The sequence below is a fragment of the Poecilia latipinna genome, unplaced genomic scaffold (genome assembly GCF_001443285.1).
Source record: "Poecilia latipinna isolate Pla-1442-1.1 unplaced genomic scaffold, P_latipinna-1.0 Scaffold553, whole genome shotgun sequence".
Classification (NCBI taxonomy): Eukaryota; Metazoa; Chordata; class Actinopteri; order Cyprinodontiformes; family Poeciliidae; genus Poecilia; species Poecilia latipinna.
In genome coordinates this window covers 162,457-189,458 of record NW_015113169.1, presented here as the reverse complement: position 1 = coordinate 189,458, position 27,002 = coordinate 162,457, and the positions used below count along the sequence as shown (strand labels likewise).

Sequence of the window (27,002 nt, the reverse complement as noted above, 5' to 3'; positions counted from 1 at the left end):
AAGAAATTTGTACCATTTCATCAGATCGTACAAATGTGACCAAATAAATCGGTTCAATAAAGTGGTCTGATGAAAAGCAAGAAAATAAAAATGGTTCTGAACAGCAGAACATATGGCAAAGCAAGAATTGGGAATGATTTACCAATAATAATAATAATAATAAAAAAGACATCAAGTCTGTGAGGACAGAAAGACGTGTCAGATGCAACGGGACAAGAGAAAGATTCCCTCCTCATATGGCGTCAACTGCCTGGTCACAAGGTCAGCAGTAAGTCCTCCATGTGGGTGCCTGATGGGGCCATAAAGAGCTCCGGGTTTCAGCCGATGGGGGAGTTTAGCGGGGTGAGCGGCGGCCTTTCATATCGCTAACAGATTGACATCTTGGAGGGGTGTCCCTAATATCCTATTTGATGGAATCCCCATAGCTTGTAACCGGTTTCTGAAAACCAGTAAAAACGGCGTAATAAACAGATGTCTGACACCGTATTAAAAGTGAAGAAAAGAAGAGGGACTCAAGGTATGAGGGGTTGGGGAAATAAGCGGGATGGGAGAGGGAGTAAAGCGCCAGATGATTTAAGACCACTGGGGCTTGTAAACAAGTCAAATCTGACTTAATTAAAGTCAAACTATCGCAGGTCGAGTCTGGAGGACACCCTATCCCCAGTCCCCTGGTTTCCTTGCTCATCACACTTCGACCCGAACCAACCCTAAAAAAGTGAGGTTGGCAGAACCTTGGTCCGGTTCCAGCCCCCTGACTCCAGTCGTGACCTTCGGGTCAACTCATTTCCTAATGGCCCTCTTCTACCCTCCTGTAAAAGCCGGGGACCAAACAGGGGGCCCGAGGAGTGGGAGATAATAGGGTGAAGTCGAAGTACTTTTGGCAACAGAGAAACTGTCAAGCCCCCGGCTGGGGAGCTTCTAATGTTACTTTTCACTGCAACAATGTGAATATTTGGTCAGTCCGAGCTGAATTTCCTGTTCTTCCTTGATTTGCAAAGACAAATCAGGGATTTCGCTTCAAATGAGTCAGAAATGTGATGTAACAAGATATGTTGTTTCTGTACAGAACAGCGAACCTCAGTATGGCTTTGGGGTTATAGACCGTAAACTCTGAATAAGAAAAACCTTGGGGCCTTTTCCTGACGCACAGCGTGCAGCATCCTTTTCAACTGTCACTGAAGGTAGATGTGCAGTGTACTCTGAAGTGATGAGATGTGCAAGTCTATCAAAATGATCTCCCAGGACCTCTTCACCCACATTCTGCCTTCCCTGTATTTCAGCTTTACGGGCCCAGAGGTGCCCAGGTAAGGGTGAAGGCGAGGGCAGGTTGGCGGTTCCATGAACAAGACAAGCACTCTGACCTTTAGTGCCCGTAAAAGTACAAAAGGTATGCATTCACAAGAAGTCAAAAAGGTAAATTAGGGCAAAAAGGCACGCCAGAGCCCCAGTCTATGTATTTTTTTATGAACAGCAACAAAGTGTTTGAGGAACTTCAGTGGTCTGCTCCCAGACTCTGGGAAGAAACTGAAAAGATGAGGTGGAGCTCGATAATGATTCATGAATTTGAACTGGCTAATGGGGCAGCAAAGAGATTTATGCACACGAAAAAGCAGAGGCTGGATGTTCTCATCTTTAGAAGTTCATACCGCTTTTTACCAGATCATTTGGCATTATTAAATTAAGTGCAACAAGATACTGTAGCATGAGATACGACGTTTCTCATCAAATTGAAATCTGTCTCACAATGCACCATCTACTTGCCATCACTGTGTGTCTTTTTACAGCAAAATAAAGTTAATACTCCAATGTGAATCCAAGTGCTTTACATTTGGCACCCCGTGTCATTGCTAAAGACTCTTTTTTTGAGGAAAATAAGTAGTTCTTCATTCCAGTGACACTTCTAGCATGAATAGTATGGGGAAAAAAATCCTTGCACACTATATTAGATTTTCAACAGATTTTTGACAAAGGCTCCTTTTGTTTTTGATGTTTATTTTGTTTTACCAATTCACAAACTAAAATGTTAAAAAACCATCTCAGTTTAATTAGTTAATTAGTTTATGTATTTCTAGCCTGAGGTTTTAATTGTTGACATAAACATCCAGCTCAGTTCTGTCTTATTCAAATGTTTAATTTAGAGCCGATCAATTGTAGTTCAGGCTTCAGAGTAAAAACAACATCTAATTTAAGCACAGATTATAAATGTGGAATCGCGTTACTGCATCTCAATTTTACTACCATATTTTCTTTAAATTCATCATAAAATGGACATTTCACAAAAAGCAAAAACAAAATCCAGTTGAGTCCTAGTGACAACCTTTTAGTCCCTGCTTGTGCCACCGTCTGACAGCAGTGACCCATACGGTATAAATCAAAAACCGCCTCTTCTCGAATTGCTACCATTTTGTATTAAAGTAGGTGAATAATGCCTAAATGCTCTTTTTATCATAGGAACTTTGCAAACTACCGTAGTCCGCTCTGTAGCCATTCAGTTTGCTTAAAAGTTCACAATAAATAAATAACATTTTAACCTTTTATTATATTTTTAAAAAAAGGGATTTCTAAAGTTAATAAAGGGTTAGTAAAGGGTTTACTTGGTTAAGTGGAATAAAATAAACACGTTTGTCGTTTGTGTTTTTAAAATAAGTCTAAAATGATGATCCACTGATACTTTTGAAGAGCTACCAAAGCTTCATGAGACCAGATCAAGTTGGATTTCATCTACATTGTTTTCTTTGCCTCTCTGAATCTGGCATTGCCTGGGTTTTTGGAGAACTCGCTGTGACTACGGAAAGGGAAGGATAATTTACTCTAGTTGTTCAAAAGACAACAACATCCTCATGGCTTTTTGGACTCTTTCTCACACCGATAAAATTGATTTCTCCCATTTCCTATATGACCATGTTGGGACCAGTTTGTTCCTCCAGATGTTTGCTTATATACTATGACCCCAGTGACTTGCGATCAGACTGTGTTATTGGAGACAAGCAGGAAAGGACCTGCATAAAACAGTGCAGGGAGGCATAGATGGTTTAGACATTAAAAGTTGTTGACTGACAGACAACTCTACAATATGTTGGAGCTGATTTCTGCAAATGTTCAAAGTAGGTGCCAGGTAAGTGGATGAGCGAGTGATTTTAGCCACATGTTCAACTTGTTGGCATAAAAGGACATCTGGAACAATAAATTCACAGATTTCACCTCTACTTAATTCCATCAGACAGAATTTGGTCACAATGACCAAAAACGTTCGTTTCACTTAAAGTGAAAGAAACGCAGTAAAAGTGACATTAAATGCTTTCCTTATCCAAACTCACTAACTTTCTATTAGGGAAAAAGAGCAATTAATGAGATAACTTTTGATGTAATCAGGACAAGTGGGTAGCAGCGATAAGATTAGGTTAATTGCTGCTGCTGATGGTAAAGAACGACACAGTCGCTGCCACTTTGATGTGAGGAAATGCTGCAGGACTCTGGGGGCTCAAGTGACACCAGGCTGCCACTGTGCAGAACAAAAAGAAGGCAACTAGCATGCATGTTTCCATTAAACAGGAATTACGAAGGCTTTTAAATGCAGGTTTGTTGATGTGAAGGATAATATCACTTTACAAATTATATTTTTTGTTGTTCAATAACTTTTCAGATACCATGTTTGAAGATTAGTTTTTTTATAGCTTAGTTTCGTCTTTGTTATTTGGTGTAGATTTTATTTTGCTATAAATAGCAAAATAAACTTTTAAATTAGGGTAATGTATTTCTTCTGTATCGCCTCTATATTGCATGGTTCCCCAAGGAACCATTGTAGGCCCACTGCTTTTTTAATGTTTAAATGTTGCCTAGAGAGAATAATAAAGTTTCTTCTTCTTCTTCTTTTTTTTTTTTTTACCAGATCTAAAAAGTATGAACACCTAACTCCAGTCTTGTCATCTAGTCATCTAGTCCTTGGCTCTATTTCTTCTTCAAACACCAGCGAAACCAGATTGCTTAACATGCAAGGTTTAATTGGCTGTGCTTCAATCCAAACATAAAGGCAATAATAAAATATGTGGAACAGCAGCTAGCATGCGAGTGCTGCACAGACTTTAAGTCGCTGCCTACAATTATTTTTCCTTGGTTTTCAAGGGGAAAACAAGTGTTTCAATTCTTTTAATTTGTTCTGCCATTTTGTTGTTGTTCTTGTGAGGTCTTACTGTGATATACTTTCATATTTCCATTGGAAGCTTTTAACATGGAGAAATTCTCCATGTGTGACCATGGGGAATTTCTCCTGGCAAGTGTGTTTTGTTTAGGTTGTGTTTAACCAAAGTGTCCTGCAATTACCTCCATCAACTAACACTCTTCCATCAGAGAGGTATTTTCACTACATGATTCTGATACCGCCACCACCGTGTTACAACATGGAGGTGCGCTCATGGTGGTGTGCAAAGTCTAGTATTCTTCCATACTTGGCATTTTACGATGAAGACCAGAAAATTACATTTCAGTGTAAAAAAAAAATATTGTTTGTGGTTTTAACATGAAATAATTTCAAGAGGTGTGATTACTTTAGTAAGGAACTGCACATGTATATATTTTTTTCACTGACTATTTTATATCACTACTAAGTTATACGAATCTTAGGCTTCTTTTATTTGCATGAATATCCTATAAAACAAAACAAAACAAATAAAAACCTTCAGTCTCTGTTCTCACTTTGGCAAAAGAATTACAGATCCAGATGGAGATGCAGTCCTTTGTAAGCTGCAACCACGCAAGGGTTTTTAAACAAGCTTAAAAGGCACACAATGGGCCTTGAACATGGCAAAATTGGCGAGTTTTTGTTGGAAGATGTGCTGCAGGCAGGGTACATTGGCATTGTTATTCTTTTCAGTTACTTGCACGATAAGGCTGGATTTCTTTCATGTGTGTAGACTGTTGTCACTCTATTACTTTATGCACAGATTTTTACAAAAGCACCCACAAAGGGAGAAGTGACCTAAACCCGGCTAATGACGCTATATTTAAAACGAGGCTTGTTTAATTAACAGATGGGCCCTCTGAGCAAAAGGTTGTGCCACTGGAAATTGCCCGACAACTGTGGTGCAATTCCAGCTTGGCAGTGAGCAGTCCAAGCATTGGTTTAGCAGGCAGTGACATGTCCCTGCCTTCTGCGAACGTTTCTAGATGCGATGGCACTGGAGCACGTTTTACGTTCAGGCAGCAGGGGGCCAACACTGTGGTTTTGTCTGCACCAGTGTTTGGAGAAATCCAAAACTTGCGCTCTGTAATTAGCATACTGGAATGTGAAGGCCCTCCATGATAATGATAACAGGTAATCGCTCTAACATGCACATCTGCTCTTTATGTAAATTTCTGTAACCGAGTTTTCTATCTCTATAGGAAACCATTTGCGGGTGTTAGTTGAATGCCCAACATCTGTGAGTAACTACAGCAACATCTGTCACCACATTAAAAGTTATGTGTTTGAGACTTAAAGTTTATTTTTTTGGCATTTGCCTTTATGAGATAACAATAAAACGTGAGGAAAAATGGATGATGTAGTTACATGGTGTCCTCGACAAGTCCCTTTAATGAGAACAAAATTTAGCATGTATGTTTTTTTGTTTTCAAATTCGCCCAAAGTGTATCTCGCTGAACTTATTTTAGTAACATTCGATCTCCAGTTTTCTGTTTGATTTTTACGGACTGGAATATCGGTTTGGTGCTTAAAGAGCCAGGCCTCACTAGAAGGCCTCGAGGCTTTCTGCGTTGCTTATTCGTCATTTTGTAGCGCCTCTTCTCAAAACTCCTCCAAAAAAAAGAAAAAAAAAAAGAAAAATGGTACTCAAATTACATCAAAGTGTTTGCTTTTGAAATGCAGTAATATGCCATACCTTGGCCTCACTGCCAAGGACTGTTTGGGAAAATACCCAACAGGCTACCAGCTTTTAATAAGACACCTTGAAGTGAGAACAAGTTTTAGTGGTTCAGGTGATGTTAAAGCTGTGGCAAGTCATGGAACGGCTTAGTCACAAGGAAATACTGACAGAGGCTGGTAACAAGTGTGCATTTATATGTTGTCCTGCAAAAATTTTCACACCCCTTGAGGTATTTTCGCATTCTGTCACATCAGAGCTACAAACTGCAGGGGATTTTTATTGGGTTGGACCGACACAAATTAGCGTAAAATCTCTTCCAAAAACCGGTTGAAAATTGTGGCCTGCAGTTGGATTCCCCTCCTCAGTAAATACCTTGATAAATAATTTGTTGCATTGACAGCTGCAATGTTTTTTTTTTTTTTTGTAAAACAGCTTAGTCAGTCTGGATGAAGAGCATCTGAACATCACTTTTAAGCTCTTACCAGTTTCCACTGGACTTGGGTCTGGAATTTGACTAGACCACTAACACAGGATTATTATTTAAATAAAAATCACTCTTTTGTAGTTCAGCCTGTATTTTCAGGCTTGTCCTGCTGAGAGCTGAACCTCTGGCCCTGTAGATTCCAGGTATTGATCAGGTTTTCTTCCATTACTGACCCGTATTTAACTTTCTATTAACTCAAACCCTGCTGCTGCTAAAGTAAACCATCCATACAGGATGGTGTTGTCAGTACCTACTGTGCCAATTTTCCGCTACCCATAGCCATTTTACATGTAGGCCAAAAAGTTTGGTTTTAGTTTCATCCGTCTCCTGCACAGCTTGTGCTAAACAAATTGGACTTTTTGGGGTTTCTTTCAATGATTGTTTTCTTCTTGCCGTTGTTTCATAAAGGTTGGATTTCTGGAGTGCACAACCAGAGCTCAGGATCTTGGCAACTCCTCCAGAGTCACCTTAAATCTCTTGCTCATTTCTCAGATTAACGCTCTCATCGTCTCCATGTCTTGGCAGCTTTGCAGTTGTTCTCTACGCTCTCTCTTCTCTTTTTCTTTTCTATTCTGATACATTCCCTCTCTGAGATCTCCAAAGATTATGTTTCGGTCCTGACCTAACTCAGCTTTAAAACCAAGTCACCTTAAAAGCCCCAGATTGGTTGGTTCATGTCTAAATACCACAGAATGATGCTTTACCTTACATTTTTATATTCACAGAATATGATTTTCCACATTAAGAGAAGAGGCCGAGGAAGTTTTATGTTTAATTTGACATAAGTCACTAAGTTGCTTTGTCAGGAAGGCTAGCTAAATTTTTTCATAAACCTACTTGGACAGATGATTTAGATGACCTACTTTTCTGCAAATAAAAGGCTAGGGAAAGTGGAAACAATACGACTAGAAAGTAAATGCATCACATTTAATCCTATTGAATATGCTGCACTGCACTGCTCACAAACCATTTCCTCTCTCTCTGTCTCTCATGTCCTGAATTCTGGACTTGCCGATTCTCGTACGTGGACTGAGTTCATCGGTTTATCCTGGGTGCACGTGGCATGCGTTTGTCTTAACGCTGCGAGTAAAGTCTTGCCCTGGAGTCTCACATTGCCGAGGGGGTGGAAGGGGGGGGATTAGGAGCCAGTTTGACTACCGCTGACCTGCCTGCTCCTTTACAAGGAAAGATCAGCTATCAGGGCTGTTGCTGCTTTGTGCCCTGCTGTTTGAGGGTGGTGTAAGGGATTCCTCTTTAAGTGCATAGGGGTTCACCAAGCAGTTGGGGGTAAAAAGGGCAAAGGAAGGGGGAGGTGAAGACTTTCAGATATCGTCGGGGATGCACAGATAGAGGCTGGTTGTCATCAGTAGAAGCCCTCATCAAAAATCACTTTCAAGCCTCTCAAGAGACTCACATCCTCCTGGGTAGTGTTGTCCCAAAACGCTGCAACAAGCAAAGACCAGGTTTTTCTAATCAGACTTGAAACAGGCTACTGGCAGGCTTAGTGGTTAGCAATGACAGCCATGTCATACAACACAATTTACAGAATTGCACAATTCAGTACAGACTCCTTTAAATGTACACACTTTTTTTTTCTTTCAAACAAAACATTACATAATTGTTCAAAAAAAAATCTACAAATTCACAAGGAAACCACAGCAAACAAAACAATGGATTGTACATGTTATTTATGAGGTAGTTATGTAATATGGTTCCTGTTCACAAAAACAGCAGAGAAGCTGATTCAACAACAGGTTAACAGAGGTAGTTGTTGAAAATCTCAAACCACAGAAAGGCGTAGTTCATCTGGGGGAGGAGCTGAAGCCGTAGAAAATCGGGAAAAGAGGAATTAAAAAAAGAAAAGGGGGCAGTGAGAACGAAAGGGAGGGGGGCGGAAGGAGGGGCTTGTTCGACATTTACTACAACAGATACACTTTTGGGATCTCTCCAACGCAAATTAGATTACGCTGCAAAACATTCACACAGACTCCAAAAACACGAGAAAGGCGTGGCCCTTCTGCTGCAGAAGGAAGCAAAGGGAGATTGGCGAGTAGCTGCTTCTAGATTGGTACACACGGTTTGTGCATGAAAGTTATGCTGAGGGCGGAGCCCCGTGTAACAGGATCTCAACATGAAGGGAAATCCAGGCTTGAAGCAACTCTCTAATGAGAAGTGGACCCTGATCAGAGTCAGATGGGGTGCCTGGAGCACACAGCCCCCTACAGAAAAAGCCGCCCGACACCCTTTGTTACCTCCAAGTGAGCTGAGACCAGCCCATGAACCATGTAACTAGGTGGTTTCCAGGTTAATGAAAAGCTGTAACTCTGGTCTCACCGTCTCCGACGAAGGCCTTTCCAGCACCGCGCAACCCCCCCCATCTTCGCCCCCACCTTCACATATGAACACAGTATCAGGGTGGGGGGTAATTAACTGTTTACATCGTGTGAACTATGCTATACTTGCATGTCGGCATGATGATCGTGTAGTTTCAATGTCAGATTTCGCTTTCAGATTTGGACTCTGTACATGACAGTATCACGAAACATTGTTGTAAATTAAATCTGGAAAAAATATGCAATGCAACTACCCCCGTGGTAACCATGGTTTCTTGAGCTTTGAGATGCCATTTGTTCACTCGTGTTTTCTAACGAACCACGGAGGCATTCAGAGCAGCTGGATTTATACTGAGATTAAATTATGCGGGGGATTTTAATCCACGGTTTCAGAGTAAATACATACTACACTTCAGAGCTTTCTTTAAACTATTTGTCATTTTCCTTTCCAGTGATGCCCCTTCCTGCATTGGACTTTAAAATAAAATCCCACTTAAAACTTTTGGCCCGTTAGTACGACCGTAACAAGGAAAAATGTGAAAAAGTTTGAGAGAAAACTAAAATGCTCTCTTGATATTTTTATTTAACAGCAAACGTTACAAATTACCTTTTTAAGCACATTTTTGGGTGTAAATAAAACGTCGTGCTTATGTCTGCAGAGTTGAACAAAAGTCATTAGTCGGCTTTGCCTGACCAACAGACTCAAAACAAACATGGCGGCTATGTCGTCTACGTCACCTTCAAATGAATCTGGTTATTCAAGTTTTGCATGATGAGCGACTGAAGAGTTGAAACTGGAGGGGCGACTGGTGAGCCAACAGAAAACACAAAGTCAAAGTTTCCTTAAGCTGCTGATTACTCTATGAACTCAGAGAGGGGTTGTTTTTCTGTCTGCTACGTTCTGGAGAAAATAAATGTTTGAATAAATACTGCAAAGATACCGCTAATAGCTAAATTAATTATGATTAAACCAGATAATAACCAATACATACAGTTATCAAATGTGTAACTGACATGGAAATGTTACTATTTTTATTATTAAACTTTAAGGAGAAGAAACAAACATCTATTGTTGTCCATTTTCGATTAAAAACTTTAATCCTAAATATGTAGGATTTTTTTTTTATCTTGAAGTACATAAATGACAAAATTTGTTGCATTTAGTTTGGCAGTGTTATTTCTCACCCTATTCTTAGAATTTATAACCTAAAGTACAGATCAATGTTAACTTTTTATTTTGTACAATTAAAAACCGTTGTTGCAAAAATAACTCAAACAAAGATAAATAAAATGAAATATATTTTCAGTTTTTGAGATGATTAGTTGTTTAGCTTAACTGAAAATGTAATCAACTGATTGCTAAACGCTAGCGGCAACCATGAGCTAAAGTCGTACAGTTCAAAAAAGCACCAACAGATTTTTCAGTATAAGAATCGTTAGATAAAATCTGGGTTATTCACAGAGCCACTCAGAATGGACTTTGTTCTACTGCTTTAGTCAGAAATACATGTCTGTCTCTCTCAACAAGGAAGGAGGTTGTAAATCCAACCGATTGAACATGGAGTCGCTCAGATGAAAGAAATATGCACTTGTTAGGAAAAGTGAATAACTGGTCGGAGTGCAGATTAGTAAAAAGGCAACACGACATGAAAAAACTGTTCGTTTTTTGTGTCAGATCTCAGCTGAGTTAGCGCTAACGATTCTTAAATAACTACAAAGTATTTTTCCTGTCAGTGTTTCTCATCATGAATGTGATTTAAAAATAGCTCCAAATTTGGTAGGGGTTTTTCCCAAAGTGGCCAATTTGTCTTTGCAGTTTTTAATATAAAACAGCAGGACTGAGCTATTCATTGGTAAACTTCTGCTAATTTGCATTCTCCCCGTCCTTTCAAATGTAGGAAAGATAGATAAACCCTCGCAGGAAGGCAAACAGGTACACATTTAGTCGAGATTACCTTCCTGAAAATCAAAAGGCGAAGGGGAAAAAAAACCCTTTGATTTTTTTTTTTTTTGGTTGTGGAAAAAAAAAAAAAAGTAAATTCACTCCAGTTGCTGTTCAATTTGGACTGTTGGACATTAAAGCAGTTCCTAATAAGAGCCATGCCTGAGAGAGAAACACACACACACACACACACGAGCCAGGGAGAGAAACCCAGCCGAGGTGTGTCTGACTCTCGGCTCCAAGGTTCCTGCTAATAGATTTCAGCTCCCCAAGTGTCCCAATTAGCCAGTGTGTACGCTTGCTTTATGAATTCATCTGTAGATATTAGAGTGCGAACATGAACATGTTTTCGCACAACTTCCTTCCTTCTGCTTGCATTCCTTTAGCGTGGAAACGTCCTGCCAATTAGGCAGAAATATTTCTTTCCGTGTTATTTGGAACCGTAGACAGATTATTGGGTCTTCTGTATGCATATATGGAAACAATTAAATTTAAAAACTCAACAAAAAAAAAGTAAGTAAAGGCCAAAAGGAATCAATTTACGCAGGCCCACTGCGAACAACAAAAGTCTTATCAGCATAAACACATGGTGACACAAACAGAACACAAACGGATAAACATGTCCGCTTTAAAGCAACTTTTATCACTTCTGAGGGAAGAGCGCCGCAAAGAAAACAGTGAGCGCACTTTTAACCCTGACCTCATGTGAGGACGGACAGCCAGAGCTCAAGACTTACCTGTAATAAAGCCTGCAGTTTCCACACGTGACCATAAATCACGGCGTGTGCCTTCAAAGTATCAAATATCGACCAGTACGGCACCGCTCACCCTTGGCTTTCATCCCCACTTCTTGCTCTCCGCGTTCTAGCGGTGGCACGGCCTTCAAAGTGAAAGCGTCTCAGTTTTTTAAAAGGCACGCCGGGCAATTTATTTACCAAGAAAGTGCTGCCGTAAATGACAGAAAAAGTGGTACAATTTACAGACGAGGAGTGAGTGGGAGGGAGGGAGGGGGGGTGAAGGCAGAGGTCTTGGCTGGTCCTGTGAAAGACTATAAAGCTTTAGTAGTAGCCCACGATCTGTTTATGACTGACTGAGACACTGTGGTGTTAGGCTCCAGAAAACTCTACAGCTCAACGCTGCTGCTGTTCTTAGGATGGTAACGGAAAAGCAGCCGACGAAAACATAGGCTGCTTTCATTGGGGAACTGATTGATTTGGCAAGAACTTGCAGAAAAGAAGAAACTATATATTGTGCTTTTTGGTTGCATAATAAGACAAATATAAGACATAAATTTAGAGCGGCATATTTGCACATTTTGTGAGGTTTGAACAGTGAAACGGTGCATTTAATTTGCAACTAAATGTGTGAGAAAGTTACAACATTGGCACCTACTTTTGTGGGGAATGAGCCCAGATCCAAGGGGGCCTACTAATCTTAAGATTTAACACCCCGTATACTGTTGGCCGCAAAAAAAATAAAAAAATCCCATCACCAAAATTTATGAAGCAGATTCCAGCTAAATTAGTTCCGTTCATCTCGAGGAAACAAACAGGTATATTATGATTTTTATCATTTACGCTCACCTCGTCTTCACGACGTCGAGTGGATGCATCAAGCAGATCTCCACCAGACCTAAAAAAAGAAAACCAGACATTTTTCAGGGTTATAGCTTTGACATAATTTAATCACAGCAGATGTTATGGTCATCAGTGCCTTGTAATCTACCTGAAAGATTGGACTTCCAGTTCTGAGATGTTAAAGAATAATTTTTACAAACTCCTCAGTGGCCCAATTATTGGTATCATGCTGTTAAATTTTGGAAAGGTGGGGGATATTATGCAAAATCAACTTTTTTTTTTTAAACCTTAACCTTACCCAAAGCACTGCCTTTGAGTTTCAGTCCCGAGTGGAGCTCCCACTCCACAGGACACCCCTAACCCACACGGCTCCACCAGACTAGTGGCAGCAACAATTGACAAGCATCTGGTGGAACTGCATGCCTGCTGAGCTCCTAAGAGCAGTGGTAAAGATGCAAAATCTAATTTCTTTTAAGTTGTTTATGCATTTTCATAATAACTGAAGGCACCATTGTTACTTGATTGTGCTGCAAAATGACACTATGTGCCTGGAAAATACATAATCCGCCTCCCTGTCACCTCATTAAATGACTCAGCTAAGTCAGGTCACAGTTGCATGACAAGTACGCAACTCTATACGACTCTTCCTGACTAACCTACAAAGGTTCGCAAATATGACAAAACACTGCGATGTATACTGCTGTGGGAGGGAAGCTCGCCACAGAGTGTCTGGGGAAGAGTGTGTGCAAAAATGAACAACGCTCAAACACGTGATGTGTTGGCTGTTAGGCTTCGACCTGGCTATACTGGCCCTTTCAGTCTTCTCCCATTACGTTTCACAGAAATGAGAGAGGGACGTTTGAGTAGTCCAACACATTTTTGATTAAATGCCCTCCAACTCACAGCCAGGTCACAGGATCATAAACCCTGCCCTATACAAAACAACAGACTTGGATAGATTTGTTTTATATCAAATCTACCTGGGGTGTTTAGTCAAAAGAGACCAAAATTGATCTCAAAAACAAAGCACGAAATTCTAACTAAGGTCCAACTAGAACTGAGCAAAGCACTAGGATGTTCACACACAGCCATCTCTCAGGTCTACAGAGAAGGTTGTGAAGAAAAATGCCTTGCTGTAGTCAGAGGAGGCTGGCTGAGGAGGATAAGAAGGCTGCAGTAGCTCAAGTAACCACCAAGGTTTGTGGAGTACCATCCCTGAATGTACAAAACGTCAAATTTTGATGCAGATGGGCTACAGCAGCAGAAAACCACATCAGGCACCACTCCTGTTCTTGGGAGTCTTGGGCCACAATTCACACATGAATCTTATTCAACATTCAGATGGTTGCCCCAAACATGGATTCACCTTGCCAAATATCAACCAGCATTTCATCACTATTGGTGACCATTTTCCATCCTTTGTGATCATAGCGTTCTCATCTTTCAATGGCTACTTTCAGCAAGACAATGAATCAAGTCACAAAGCTGTGTTATGAACTCAAATTGGTTTCTTGAATGGGTTCACTGTGCACCAATGGCCTTCGCCTCAAGTCACTAGATCTCAATCCAGTACAGTGGATTGTGGTGGAACAGGAGGTTCAAGTCCTGAATATCCAACTGGCAAATCTACAGCAACCAGAGATGCTATGACAAAGAACAAAATCTCAAAAGATATTTTTTTCAGAGTTAGTTTCTCTGTTAGTCTGTACTTTACATGCAGGGGCTAACATGCTCAAATGAACCATGGCATGGACAAAAAACCAGACCTAGACTCACTTTTTGAGTTGGTCTCAGTCCACTTCCAAACGAACTCTGGTGCTGTTCACTTCCAATGTGAATACAAAACCTACCTCGATCTGAACCAACTACAGAAAACATCTACTTTTTTTGGACTTCTCCAGCCATCATTGCTGACCATCATGATAAAAAATTTGTCCTTCAGTGCTGCTAAAGCTACTCCTGCACGGTTACTATGCCTCCACAATATTTGGGCAGACGTGCACATAACCCAACTGGTAGAAAAAAAACAAAACACACAAATTTTGTGTCCAGCCTGCTTACCAAAAAAAATGAAAGAGTGAAATCTGCATTGAATGAGTTGCTCTTGTCATTTAAAATGGCATTGCAGTTTTAATAACGTCACAACTGTGGACAGGTCATCTGTGGTTGTTTTTCTTCTGTGCCCTGTCTTGGCTCTGTCGTTTTTTTCCAGTGGGAGCAATAATCGTCGTTCACAAGGTACAGCTCACTTGCAAAAAGTACACTGTCAAAGCAAACCTCACCAAACAATAAAAATAGTCAGATTTTTGGTCTGGACGCAACAAGCGGACAGAAGAAACTTTCCTAGGGCAAATTTACCGTCAGGCGTTTCCCAAAACGTTACCATGTCAAACATTAGAACCAGCTCTAAAATGATGTAATCGACCTAAATTGGAGTTTTCCTCATGTGAACCATTTTTCCGATTTCAAAGTGCTAATCAAGCAAAAAGGATTTTGCCATATTAGTGTTCATATCATGAATTTAGTGTTTTCTTTTCGTCAGGTGCTGTCTGCGCCACAACTCGGTTGTGAACAAGCGCTCTAAAATTTCTTCAGGGGATTGAAATTTGCTACAATTTAATGACACTAACCATACATGCATGAAAACTGGATACGTCAGCCAATCTGCCAGAAGTTGGAGAATTGATGCAGCTGGGTGATCATTTGGAGACTGAGGTTTCACACAAATCTAAACTATGTGCATCTGTGTTGAAAAAGCCACTGCTCTGGCAAAGAGGCCCTCTGACTCAATCGAGCTACTTTTAACTCCCGATTCTCTCTGCATTGCTTCTCCGCTGCTCTGAGGGCTTTCCTTGCAGATTCCACAGGGGAATGTGTGTGTACACAGCTGCTGTGCAATACGGGCTCTTTCTAATTTGCCCAATTAAACACATTGTCTATAAAAGAGTGTGTCTTCTGGGGGTTTTCAAGGGAAGTAATTATCAAGCAAAATACCACAGGGAAAAAAAAATGACTTTGTCTAAAGTTGCTACTTAAAGTATGAATGGGAAAACCGAGAACTAATGAACCGGGGCAGCGTGGGGCAAAGAGTCGAACAAAATTCAATCACTCGTCCGGGCTGTGGTTGCTAATGACAGCATGCTGAAAAGGTAAATGCGAGACCGTATAGGAGCAATCATTTTCTGTCCTCACTACAAATAGCCCTGCGGAGGGGAAAAGGTGCGTCAAATCTTTCAGTAAGTAATCCGATTACATGACGAAACTAAACCTGTCGGCCTGCTCCATCGGTTTGTGCAAACACAAAGACGCGGGGAGGTGACCGAACACGCTCAGGTTCACCTAATGATGGGGAGGCAGAGTTTGAATATAAAAAAACAAACAAAAAAAAACCCAACAGCTTCCGCAGTAGCGATAAAACAGATCAAATGCTTTCTTAGAAAACTTCACCGTTAACGGCTTCAGTGAATCTGTCACATAACAAAGATAAGAACCATCGCTGGCTACGAATCACAAAATAAAGGTTTCATTCCATCAATCACACGCGTTGCAGTGCAAACATTTAACTTTTACTCATCCGTTTTTTTCTTATGAAACAGTGACCGAAAGCGCAGTGTGCTCTTTGCTAGTTGTGGCAGGATCAAGTGGTGACAAGCAGAAATGCAAACCTCTTTGCGTCTACGTGAGCAACTTTGTGACGCGCTTGCAGGCCAGACACTTTAAGAGCAGCTGATGGCAGATGAGCTGACAGCCTGTTCAGGTTTGGAGAAATATTTGAAACGGCAGAAGGTTTAAGCCCTACTCTAACCTCTTTCAGAGCAGCTGACGCAATATTTTCAGGCCATTAACTGTAACTGTGACATGTTTCCTCCTGTGCCCCTTCAAAATGAAAGTAAAAACAAAAGAAACAAAAAACAATGTGGCACTGTCCTGTCAATTCATGAAACGAACATGGAAAAAAAAAACCCTAGCTAGCCAGAAAGAGAAGTTTATTCACGGTGGGTATTTTCCTAAAGCAAGTTATAGATGATGATATAGAAAGAGGAACCTTTTCCTATCCCAGCTTTTTCATGATTTATTGATAAATGGTAACACTGATACACCTGCAAACCGCAATTAAAACAGACCGAGGATGCATCAGTACATTTAAACTCGGTGAACCTTTTCATATTTCATCTTACTGCAGCCACACATTTCAAATGCATTTTTGAATTGAACTGTATAAGGTAAACAAAAAAGTAGCTTTTTATCTAGTTAAAATCTAAAAAGTATAGCAGGCATTGTATTCAAACTTCTTGGATAAGTCTAAATTTAACTAGACTTAAATTTAGACTTAAGTCTAGTTAAGTCTAAATTTAACTAGACTTAACTAGTCGGTTGTGTGTCGGTTACACACAACCGACAATACCAAGTCGGTTGTGTGTAATTTCATCTTCTTATGAATGTAAACGCCTCAAAGGTTTGTTAGAGAACAATGGAGAACGAACAGCAGGCATGTCGGCTAGAAGGCTTTTAAGAAATTAAAACATTCGGGAATTTAAAGCAATGTCCCAAGATTTTAACATCCCGCTGAGCAAAAAATCGGAAACACTAAAGTTTGTGATAAAATGTGAAAGGCTCTGACAAGATTTCCACAGGCCTGCTGAGAGGCAGCTCATACCCTCCACAGTGACCTAAAGGATCACCGCCCTTCTATTCCAGCTGTCAGCACATGCTACCGTTTAATCATAGAGCTCAGTGGTAGTGAACCCACACACTTCACTCGCCTCTATACCCTCTCTCCAATCCAGTAACCGAGAAGGCTGATGGGCCCGGCTTAGAAGACGATGCCACCGAGTTGCTCTCATTCGCCACCCTAATATTTTCAGTGACGTGCCCATCTGGTTGACATTTATGGCTTCGCTTTGCATCAGCGAGCGACATGTGGGGATGTTTTGTTATTTTGAGAGTCTTTTGTCTCTGCACTACAAGGCAGCGCTCGTCTTCCACCGCCTCGCAGAGTCGCATTCTCGAAGATGTAAACATGTGAATACCAAAGAGATGTCTGGAGAAAAGAGATCATGCATAACTATATTTAGATTGTGCCTTTACACTTTCTGACTTTTTCCGACGTTAAAACCACAAATGTTACTGTATTCAAATTTTGAGAGGAAAACCAAGACAAAGTAGCTCATAATCGGGAAATGGAAGATGCATTACACAGGGTTTAAAATCTATTATAAATACGAATCTGAAAAGTGTGGCCTGCGGTAGGACTTTGTCAAATAAAAAACCCATATAATTGTGATAATACTACTAAGTATTTTAAGGAACATAGTGGATTAAACCCGTAAGCATAATCACTAGTGTTATTCTCATTTGTACTTCTGACACTTAATTTATGGCACTTTAATCCGTTTCCATGTGTAGGGATTTACTGCAGGGACTCGTCTATCAGACTGAATAATAAAAACAATATGTGAACTTTGGATTCTCGGAACATTAAAGTCAACTTCTCTATTCAAAACAGCATTTAGTGTAATATTGCAACACATTAGCTGACAATTAAATACATTTTTCACTGCAGGCACGGGCAGGAGGGATTTTGGTGAACGGTTTCAAACTTTTCATGACTAGAGAACACATTTTTTTCTACATCTTATTCGCAGAGCAGCTCAATCCCAAGGTCAGAACTGATGGAGGATGTCTGTGAACGGCAATTTTCAAGTTTTGACTCGGATTGCAAAATTGCATCAAGACTGGGTCATTATAACACATGGTAACGCTTTGATTGAAACTATTCCAATCTGGCTGTATGTTTAGGGTTGTGCATCTAGTTTAAATCTTTTGCAACTGTAGGTTCTCTTCCAGCATTGTTATCCGCCCATGTACTATGATATACTACTCTTTATTATGTTTAAAGAGTAGTATATCCTTTTCCAACCTGACATAACTTTACTTTAAACAAAATTTAATCACCAGATGCATCCAGCGTGCAATGATGCCTTTTGAGAGTATTTGGTTGCACAAGATTTTAAATGAGGGTACAAATTGTTGACGAAACCGTTTTGATTTTTTCACTTGCAAAACGTATTGCAAACCATTCATCCTCCTTTTCCAACACACTGAGGTCTGTGGTTGAAACGGGACAAAATTTATATGCTTTGGTCTCAAATCTGCAGCAGAGCCAACAAAGTTGCAAGGAGATAAATGCGCTAGTTTGATTTATTTATTTATTGTTACAACATCAAATTATGCCCAAACCTACTGCAGAAATTGGGGTTTGGCTTTGCATAAGAATATTTTTTTTTATAGAAGAATGAATGCCTTGCTAGCATTTTGCACACAGTGCACAGGTGTCAAGAGACTGAGCCAACGAGTAGCACGAGTATCACCGCTGCCCAGCATTTTCTGAATTTGTCGTCCACGGAGCGAAGATCGTGCATCACGCAGATGAGATGATTATCTGGGTTGGTTTTGGCTCGGGGAATGCACACCGTTCGCTCCCACGCAAAAATGAGAAAGAAAAACAATACAACACTAGAGAGCGATTGCTCAACGGGTGCAGGTGTCATCCATCATGCCGAGACACTCACTGAATGACTGTAATTCCCAGCAGGCACGGGGAGGGAGGTCACTGCCACTGGAAGAGAGACCTGCCCGGGTAAATGTGCTTAATACACGAGAGAAGCAGAGACCCGTCATTGCACAAGATCGCTTCACTCTTCGGAGACGGCTTGCGTGCTGCTCGCATTGATAGTTTCATCGATTACTCCACGGAAAAACAAACACGGCGAGCGGGAAATTGGGCGTCTGGCTGTTTATTCCTTCTTAAAAACAACGAATTAAAGAAAATCACAAAGAAACACGGCGAGCTCATGATTCACATACACCCCAATATTCCTAATCGTTTTTACAAACATGGCGCATTTTTTGGTTCATTGAGAGCCAAGGCAGAAAATTGCAGCTCGCCCTGCGGTTTGAAGGTGTGAGAGGAGTGTCGTGATGACAGGGCTTTGCCTCGTAGGCCCGTTCCGGTTTTGACAGCAGCTCCTGACTGAACCTGCAGGTAATGTCTCACGCCTGCATGTCCTCCATTAATACATTTCAAAAGATGGCGGAGCTGGAATGCCAAACAAGGCCTGCGAGGGTGATGCGCTCCCTGTAATTTGTCTGCTACGGTTAACAAAGCCGACATGATATCCATCAGCGACGAGACTGAAGCGCCGCGTCAAAGACAACTTTATTAATTTCAGGCTCTTTTTAATGTTCAGGCAGATGAGAAGTGGTGAGAACAAAGAACGTCGCGGAGACAAGAGGCGGCGGCGCTTGCATGTTTCTTCTATAAAAGTAGGATGATTATTAGTAAAATTAGTTCATATCAAAGGTCACTGCAAACACCACAAGGAAGGATGCGTTTTCATTTTAAAAGCCAATTTGAGGTGGATTTAATGGCAGGAAGACATTTATTCTCGTTCTACAGGTATTTTATTGGCTCCAACGGATATAAATAAGCAGCTATACAACAATAATCCTATTATTAACAACATGATTCGTAAATGGAAGAAAATTGAGAAATTTTAAGCTTTAGTCTTGAACGTGTCGATGATCTGCAGTTTAAATAAAAGGGTCATTTACTTCATTTTTTTCCCCACTATTAGAAATTTAGATCGGGGAAAAGTAGTTTTTTTTCCCCAATATTTGCAAATCAGAGACAACATATCACTGATAGATAAACCAACATTGATCAAACATTTGTATTAATCTCATACTATGTTCTCTTCCTGTTCATATTCACACATGGAAATGAGAGAAATAAATTGGTTTTATTCTGTAGGAAAAAGCCCTTGTTGAAAACATCAATACCTGCCAACATAGTGCAAGACATTATTCTCTACAAATTAGAATTACGTACAGGTTGATTTTTTTAAAGAGGGAAATTACTTGCACAACATGCGCCCAGAAATATAATTTGTGATAAACGCACAACTTCTAATGCAAACCACCTTCATTGTTACGCAATAAGTCCAAAGATTTAGAATTTCTGAATTAATATTTTTAATGTCTGCAACCGTGGGTGTTGTGATCAAGCCGGATTCCATGTTTATTCTGAAATCATGACCCATAGCACAATAATGTCTCATGTTTTATTGCCTAGCACAAAATAGCACGAAAAGTGAGTCATCATATAATACAGAAGATAAAGGATGCACCGATAAAGGTCTGACTGGAGGAGGATAAAACAACTACAACACGTCTGGAAAAAACAGAATCTGTTTTGAAAGATGGAATCGAACAATTTGATCAAACCTGGCAACCCCTTCTGAGGCATCTTGTGAATACAGACGCAGCTCATTAGTTGCTTGCTAAAATGCATGGTGTAACTTTTGTTTTGCTGGCTACAGGTCGTCAAGGGCGGATGGGTGTGGTGGGCTGGTGAGGAGGGATTTTGTTGGTCAACCAGTAGGTTGCCATTTACCCATTTACTGTAGATTGAGCTGTCCATTTTTCACAGCTAAATTTGCCTCAACTGTTCTGACTGTGGTGAATGTAGACATTCATTTTGTGTTTGAGAGAAAACCCAGATAAAATATTTGGAAACTTAAAAGCCCATATTGAGTTGGGTAATTGTAATATGGGACAGTAAATTAGAATTTTATTTTTAGAAAGAAAAAAAAAACAGTTGTGGTTTACATCAAAGTACCACAAATTTGTCAAGCCAATAAACTATTAGTTAAAGTCAAAGTGAGGCAAGCAAGTGTGGAGAGACAGCTTTAAAACCCAAGCCCGTTTTTAGAAGTACGACTCAATATCTGGTCAATGTGGGTAATGGCAAGGAGAAATAGATTTATACTCCAGTGAAAGAAAAAATGATGGATTATAAGTTAGAAGTTTCTGAAAAATGTACAAAGTAAAGCATAAATTTAAAATACTTTAGTTTCATGTACTGATTTTTTTTTAGGGACAAATCAATTATTTTACAGCATACAAACTAAAGGCTGGATTTTCAGACTCAGATTGTGCGACTGCAACAAAAGATGAATTTACACACGTTTAACAGGAGAGCCAAATAAATGTGGTCTGAGCTGTATTATAAAAGGAAAATATATTATGGCTTAGAGATCATCTGGGAGAAGATGCAGCACGGAAACCAAGACGGGAGAAAGCCATTAATCAAAAAGTTCAAGTTTCCTGGTTAAGGAGCGCAGAAACGTCCCAGTTAATTCCACTAAATCTGCACTTGGGGAAAAAAAACTCAGAGATCTTGTAAAAAAGAAAACCCAAGTGGAGTCATCTCCAATGACAACAGGGGATTTCTCCAACTTAAAGCTGCAGTTAAAAGGTTTAGACGTTCATGGGCCTGTGCCGGCTGCCAGATCGCAGTTGTTCTTACACACCCGTTGAAGGACTGAGATTTCCTGTAAGTCGCCTCGGGGGACGGCATGTAAATGAGCATATTTGTTGGGAATAATGTCCATCCGAGCTCTTATGTGAATGGAGCAGATAACAACACTTCACGCACAAAAGGAGGGTCAGAAAGATCTCAAAATAAGCCTGCGTGTGAATGTAGCCAGTGATTCTCCAGCAAGTTCTCACTGCGACCAACTTTTTCGGCCTGTTGTATTCTTCCTTACGAAGAAATAATAAAACACAAACATCTATCATGGATGTTTGTGGATTTTCATTCACCTTTCTCACCGTGGCACAAACAAATCTGCAGATCCTAAACTGTATGGTTTTCGCATAATTTTGCAATTGGAAACACTCCTGAGTGTTTCCAGTTGTGAGACTTTCTGCAGTGCGATGTAGGTTTCTTTGGATGTTGACAAGTGCAAAATAGATGTAGGGCTTTCCTCAGAGACAGAGAAAAAAATAAAATCTATTCTGTTTTGATTAGGCGTTCACATGAAGTCGCCTAATGAAGTCGCTTTGCAACAAAGACTTTATTTTCATGCCTGAAAGGCCGGATGCAACTCAACACTCCCACCTTACGACCGATGGGAGATGCCAGTAAATATTAACATGAAAGCCGCGTCGTGATTATCGTTTGACCGCCGAAATAGATGTTATAAAACGGCTATAAGATCAAGAACAGTCACAAATCTAAAAGAGACGAAATAAAAGAAAACGCACTAAAGACTGAACCAGTAATATATTTCAAGGTCGCTAAGTTCTCTGTCTGTTATTTGAAAATTCTTCCTCGGAACATTGAGAAAACTTTCTGGCATTGCTGACACCTCATAATGAATCATTTTAGGAGTCATTTGTGGTATTAAGATATGCAAACAGCCTGGGTTATCACGGTTGGGAGGAGGCCAGTTTTGTAGAAAAGCAATTCCAGTAGGTATTTCTTTTTTTCCCCTTAAGCTGTTGAGGTGTGTAGAGAGTGTGCTATGTTGTCCTGTTGGGAAATACAGAGGCAACCCTGAATAATGCTTTTTTTTTTTTTTTTTTTAAAAAAGGTGCATTTAACATTTCATTGTACTCTTCTTTAAATAATGATAAACTACTTTTGCTAAGAACACCAATAGCAAGCCTATATTAGTTTTGCACGAGCTGCAAAAAATGGATAAAAGTGGTAACTGTCCCAAAAAATAAATATAAAATAGGATGTTCAGGTGCTCAACTCAAACCACGTTGTTCAGAGTGTTAAGAATGGGAAAAATTATTTTTAAATACCGATTTTAAACATTTTGGTGTTTTTTTTTTTAATAGATGTGTTGACAAATTAAAAAACAGCCTCGTTTAGATAAGATTTGTACAAAATAATAACTCTGAATAAGTAGTAAGTAAACATTTGTAAAAACGGACTTGTTTTGGAAAATGAAAAAGTTGTCGTGAAAAAAATAATATATGTGCATGTTGCACCAACACAATTCTCCAAATCCTGCTTGGTTTTGCAATCCTTGTTTTTACGTTCACTCTGACGCATACCAATTAAAGCTACAATCAGGTAGGATTTTTATTTTTTTTTTACCATCTTGGGAAACGCACACAGCTCAGAAGTATATGATCCTAAACACATTCTTGTAACGCATAATTAAAATTTCAACAAAAGCGATATCTCCATTCTGGCTATTTTACCCCGCAAAATTGAAGGTGTGGGCCAGCATCAAAGAACAGCAAGATTTTTAAAGCTGCCAACATCCACCCCCCCATACCATTTTATATCTCAACTGATACTTTCCCTTTTTATTGTACAGGTAAAAGTTAAATCACACACAAAATAAAATTAACCATTCCTCTTAATGCCTCTAAACTACAACCTTAGCAGAGTAAGTCAAAAAAACAAAAACACTAAACAGACTTTTATATCTTGCTTTTTTGTGGTCATTCTTTTGGCAATAAAATCATCTTGAACACAATTTCAATTCTCCCTCACTAGGTAGACAGAGAGACAGAGAAAGAGAGAGAGAGACAGAGAGAGACAGAGAGAGAGAGAGAGAGAGAGATCTGGCATGGTACATCCCAGTCTGTCAAACTTGAACTGAACTCTGTGATGTTGATGGATGAGTGGAGGTGTGTGAGCGGTTGACTGGGTCAACCCGGCCTGCCTGGGCAGACGCGCTAATGATAAATGTCAGCTGTCAGAAGTCGGTGTCAGAGCCTTCGTTCCTCCATTACTGTCCCTGTTGTGGCTTGTGTGTGTGTGTGCGTTCAAATGCATCATCATTGATGCAAATGGAGATACCGGACGGGCGGAAATGTGTGAGAGTAAAAAGAAAAGGGTATAAAATGGATGCAAAATGTGCAGTAACTGATGTTTTGGAGAGGAAGTATTATCTGAGACTTCTTGCTCTCTAAACAAACTATCTGCAGCCCCTGCACGAGACCTGCTCCAGCTAAATAAACAGCGACGTCTCGGAACAAAGACCTCAGTCTAAAATTGTGCTTTTTAAACGCTTCCAACTAGAACAGACGCTTTATACGACACCATTCAGTGTCAAATCTTTTAGTCAACATGAGTACACTTTTATGTTTGAAAAGTACAGCAAATTTATCTCAAACTCTACATCGGTAAAGTCGTGAAATGAAGTTGTGCAGCATAAAGTTTTGATGTCACTAAGCAAAATGATAAGTGCAGCACATCCGATGCAGGAAAAGAGCTCAAACATGCAAGTTTGCACCTTGTTTTGCTGATTTATATAACGTAAGAATTAATATATTACTGACCGAATGGATTTTTCTAGTAATATGATGCTGTTTGTATGGAACTGGGGCTCAGCATGTCTAAAGAGTTTTTAAAAATTGGAGGGTATTAAATATAAGCAATTAAAATCATCAAAATTGCATTATATTACAGTAATTTGTAACATTTAATTATGGTTAGGTTCCGACCAAGCCAGCTACTTTATTTTGGTAAATAATCCTAGTAGGATATTCTGATGTGGTCTGCGGCATCCAGAGAGGAAGAGGAAGGCCGATATGTTTATATAGGATGTATTATGGATGTATATATATATTTGCCAAAGTCAATAATTGTCATAAGTCTTGTGGTTCAGAAAGTTTGTGTGTCGGAGAAAAGAATTCAGAAGAGGTTTGTATTCAGCTTTAGCTAGCCCGGTGTTGCGGCTGGCTCTCGTTAGCATGCCGAGACCCTGAATCAGCTGCTGCCGATGGTCGGTACAGGTTAGCCGTTTTATCAGTTTACATTTCACCTTTTTAGTGAGTGTCTGAAGGTGGCATAAAGGAGAAGTATCCTCTATAAAATGGAAAGAGCTGTGCCAACAGCAAGCACTGTGTGTTGATGTGAGGCATCCAGTCTGGATTGTATGATCAGGTAATTTCCATCTAATGAAAACTGGTATTTATTTATTTATTTATTTTGTTCTTGATTTATTTCAGAAAGACTCGAGATGTAAAACACACCAGGCCATATTTTTATTTTTAAGTTGCTGTAATTTGTATGGGTAGAATATGAGTTTATCTTTCTCCGTAGGCAACATTTTTGGCAGTAATGATTCATTAAGGTGTTTGCCACCCACCACTAAACAAGAAGTAGTAGAAGAAGAGTTGAGGTGTAAAAAAAAAAAAATTAGTCTCTTTTTAGTTCTTTTCGTCTCCTTTCTGGGTAGGCGGCTAAAAAACTTATGAACAAGGTTCAGAAGAAAATGAATTTGAATATTAAGCTTTAAGCATTTTGGTTATGGCGTCTAACACTGTTTTATTCACGAACAATTTTATTCTTTAAAATTAGACACCTAAAAATATCTTGATAACCAGTTACACTGTAAATTATTTTAATAATTGACTTTTTAAACAGTGATGCATGATATATCAGCGTTAGCATTTGTTTTGGACAATATTAATAATTTTAACACATTGAAAAAAAAAAACAATGTTAATGTTTTTAAAAAAATAATATTTAATATTATAAGATGTACTATTTTAAAATGATATCAGACAGGCAAAGTAGTCATGTGCAGACTTTGAACATTTGTAGACATTTACAGTCTCAGTCCTGCTTTGAAACAGCTTGTTGTGTTATTCTTGGCACCAAATAATTTCATCACAGCAGCGTAATTACACAAACATGAGCCCAAATTAGAAAGGAGCACATTACGTTGATATTAAAGTGAAAATAGAAGAGATAAAACGTTTTTTCCTAGTTTCATCAAAAGCCACAGAGCTAGTTTGGTGCAGTCATCAAATTCCAGTTCAGCCTTGTAGTTGTTGTAGATCAAGTTTAGACGCGACCACAACTGTACAAAAACAGAAACAACTATTTCCAGCAAAAACAGAAAGACGGCATCATGTTTTTGTTTTTTCTGGCGTTTTACTTTTGTTTAGTTTACAGAGAATTTCTGGTGAAATAGGCGTGACACTGAAACATTTCGCTGGGTCAACACAAGTATTCATTATTTGCTCTGTAAACTGGTATGCATCTACAAACAAAGTTAGCATTATTGCAACTTCCATATTAAACTTTTCAGCCATAAGCACTTATTATTCACTTTTCCAAATGGTGCATACATTTCAGTTGGGGGTGGGGGGGCATCTTACAGGTTTTGAGTCGAGGCAGACGAAACTGTTTTCGCCGGATTAATACAGTACAAAAAAAAATCTAAAAGGTAAAAAAAAAAGTCACATTTTATAGATTTCCAAATAATTCACACTATTCCACCTTTCAAAGTAATTACTTGAATTATTTAAACAGATCACTATATTAGCTTTATCACACTGATTCAAACTGACCAACATGCAGTGATCCATAATAAAATATCCACCTAAATGTGGCTCCAAACAATGGAAACACAAATTATTGCAGAAGATGCAAAATTATTCATACACCTGTCAGATTTCAGCTGAAGTAGTTTTTTAATTTTTTTTTACCAAAATGTTTCGTCTTGATGGTCGTAATGTTTACGTTTAGGAGCGACTCGGCCAGAATCACACCTGGAGTCTGACAGAGAATCTGTGGAGGGAGGAAAAGATTCGGAAATATGCCAGCTCTATGTGTAATTATGGTCTTAACTGCAGGTATGCAAACGGTGACTGTTCAAATTTTGATTTAACTATATTTTCTGACTTAGAAGTTAGACAAAATTTAAAAAATGAGCACGTCAGCAGATTATCCTGATGACTGATTGTAAAGAAACAGTGATGTGACCTGCATAAATATTATCTACCAGCAGAATATTGCTATTGGTAGTTTTATCATTACCATTTCATTAGAGTAAACTCAACCAAACACGGATCAACAACACAATCTGAATGTGAAAATAGTCTTCAGACAATGACGTACAATTTCATTAAAATTAGATTTGATGAGCTTTAAGAATTTCACAATATCTCCACAATTTACTAAATGACTATCCAGAGGAAAAAAAA

At 39.4% G+C, this 27,002-nt stretch overlaps 1 protein-coding gene across 1 annotated transcript in view; it reads right to left on the bottom strand.

Annotated features, from left to right (window-relative positions):
• slc25a21 (solute carrier family 25 member 21) overlaps positions 1 to 27,002 on the bottom strand; it is a 123,056-nt gene that overhangs the window by 33,185 nt on the left and 62,869 nt on the right. Inside the window, exon 3 of the mRNA XM_015041476.1 lies at positions 12,201 to 12,249. Within this exon, the coding sequence (XP_014896962.1) occupies positions 12,201 to 12,249 (49 nt within the window). The remainder of the gene's footprint in view (positions 1 to 12,200; positions 12,250 to 27,002) is intronic.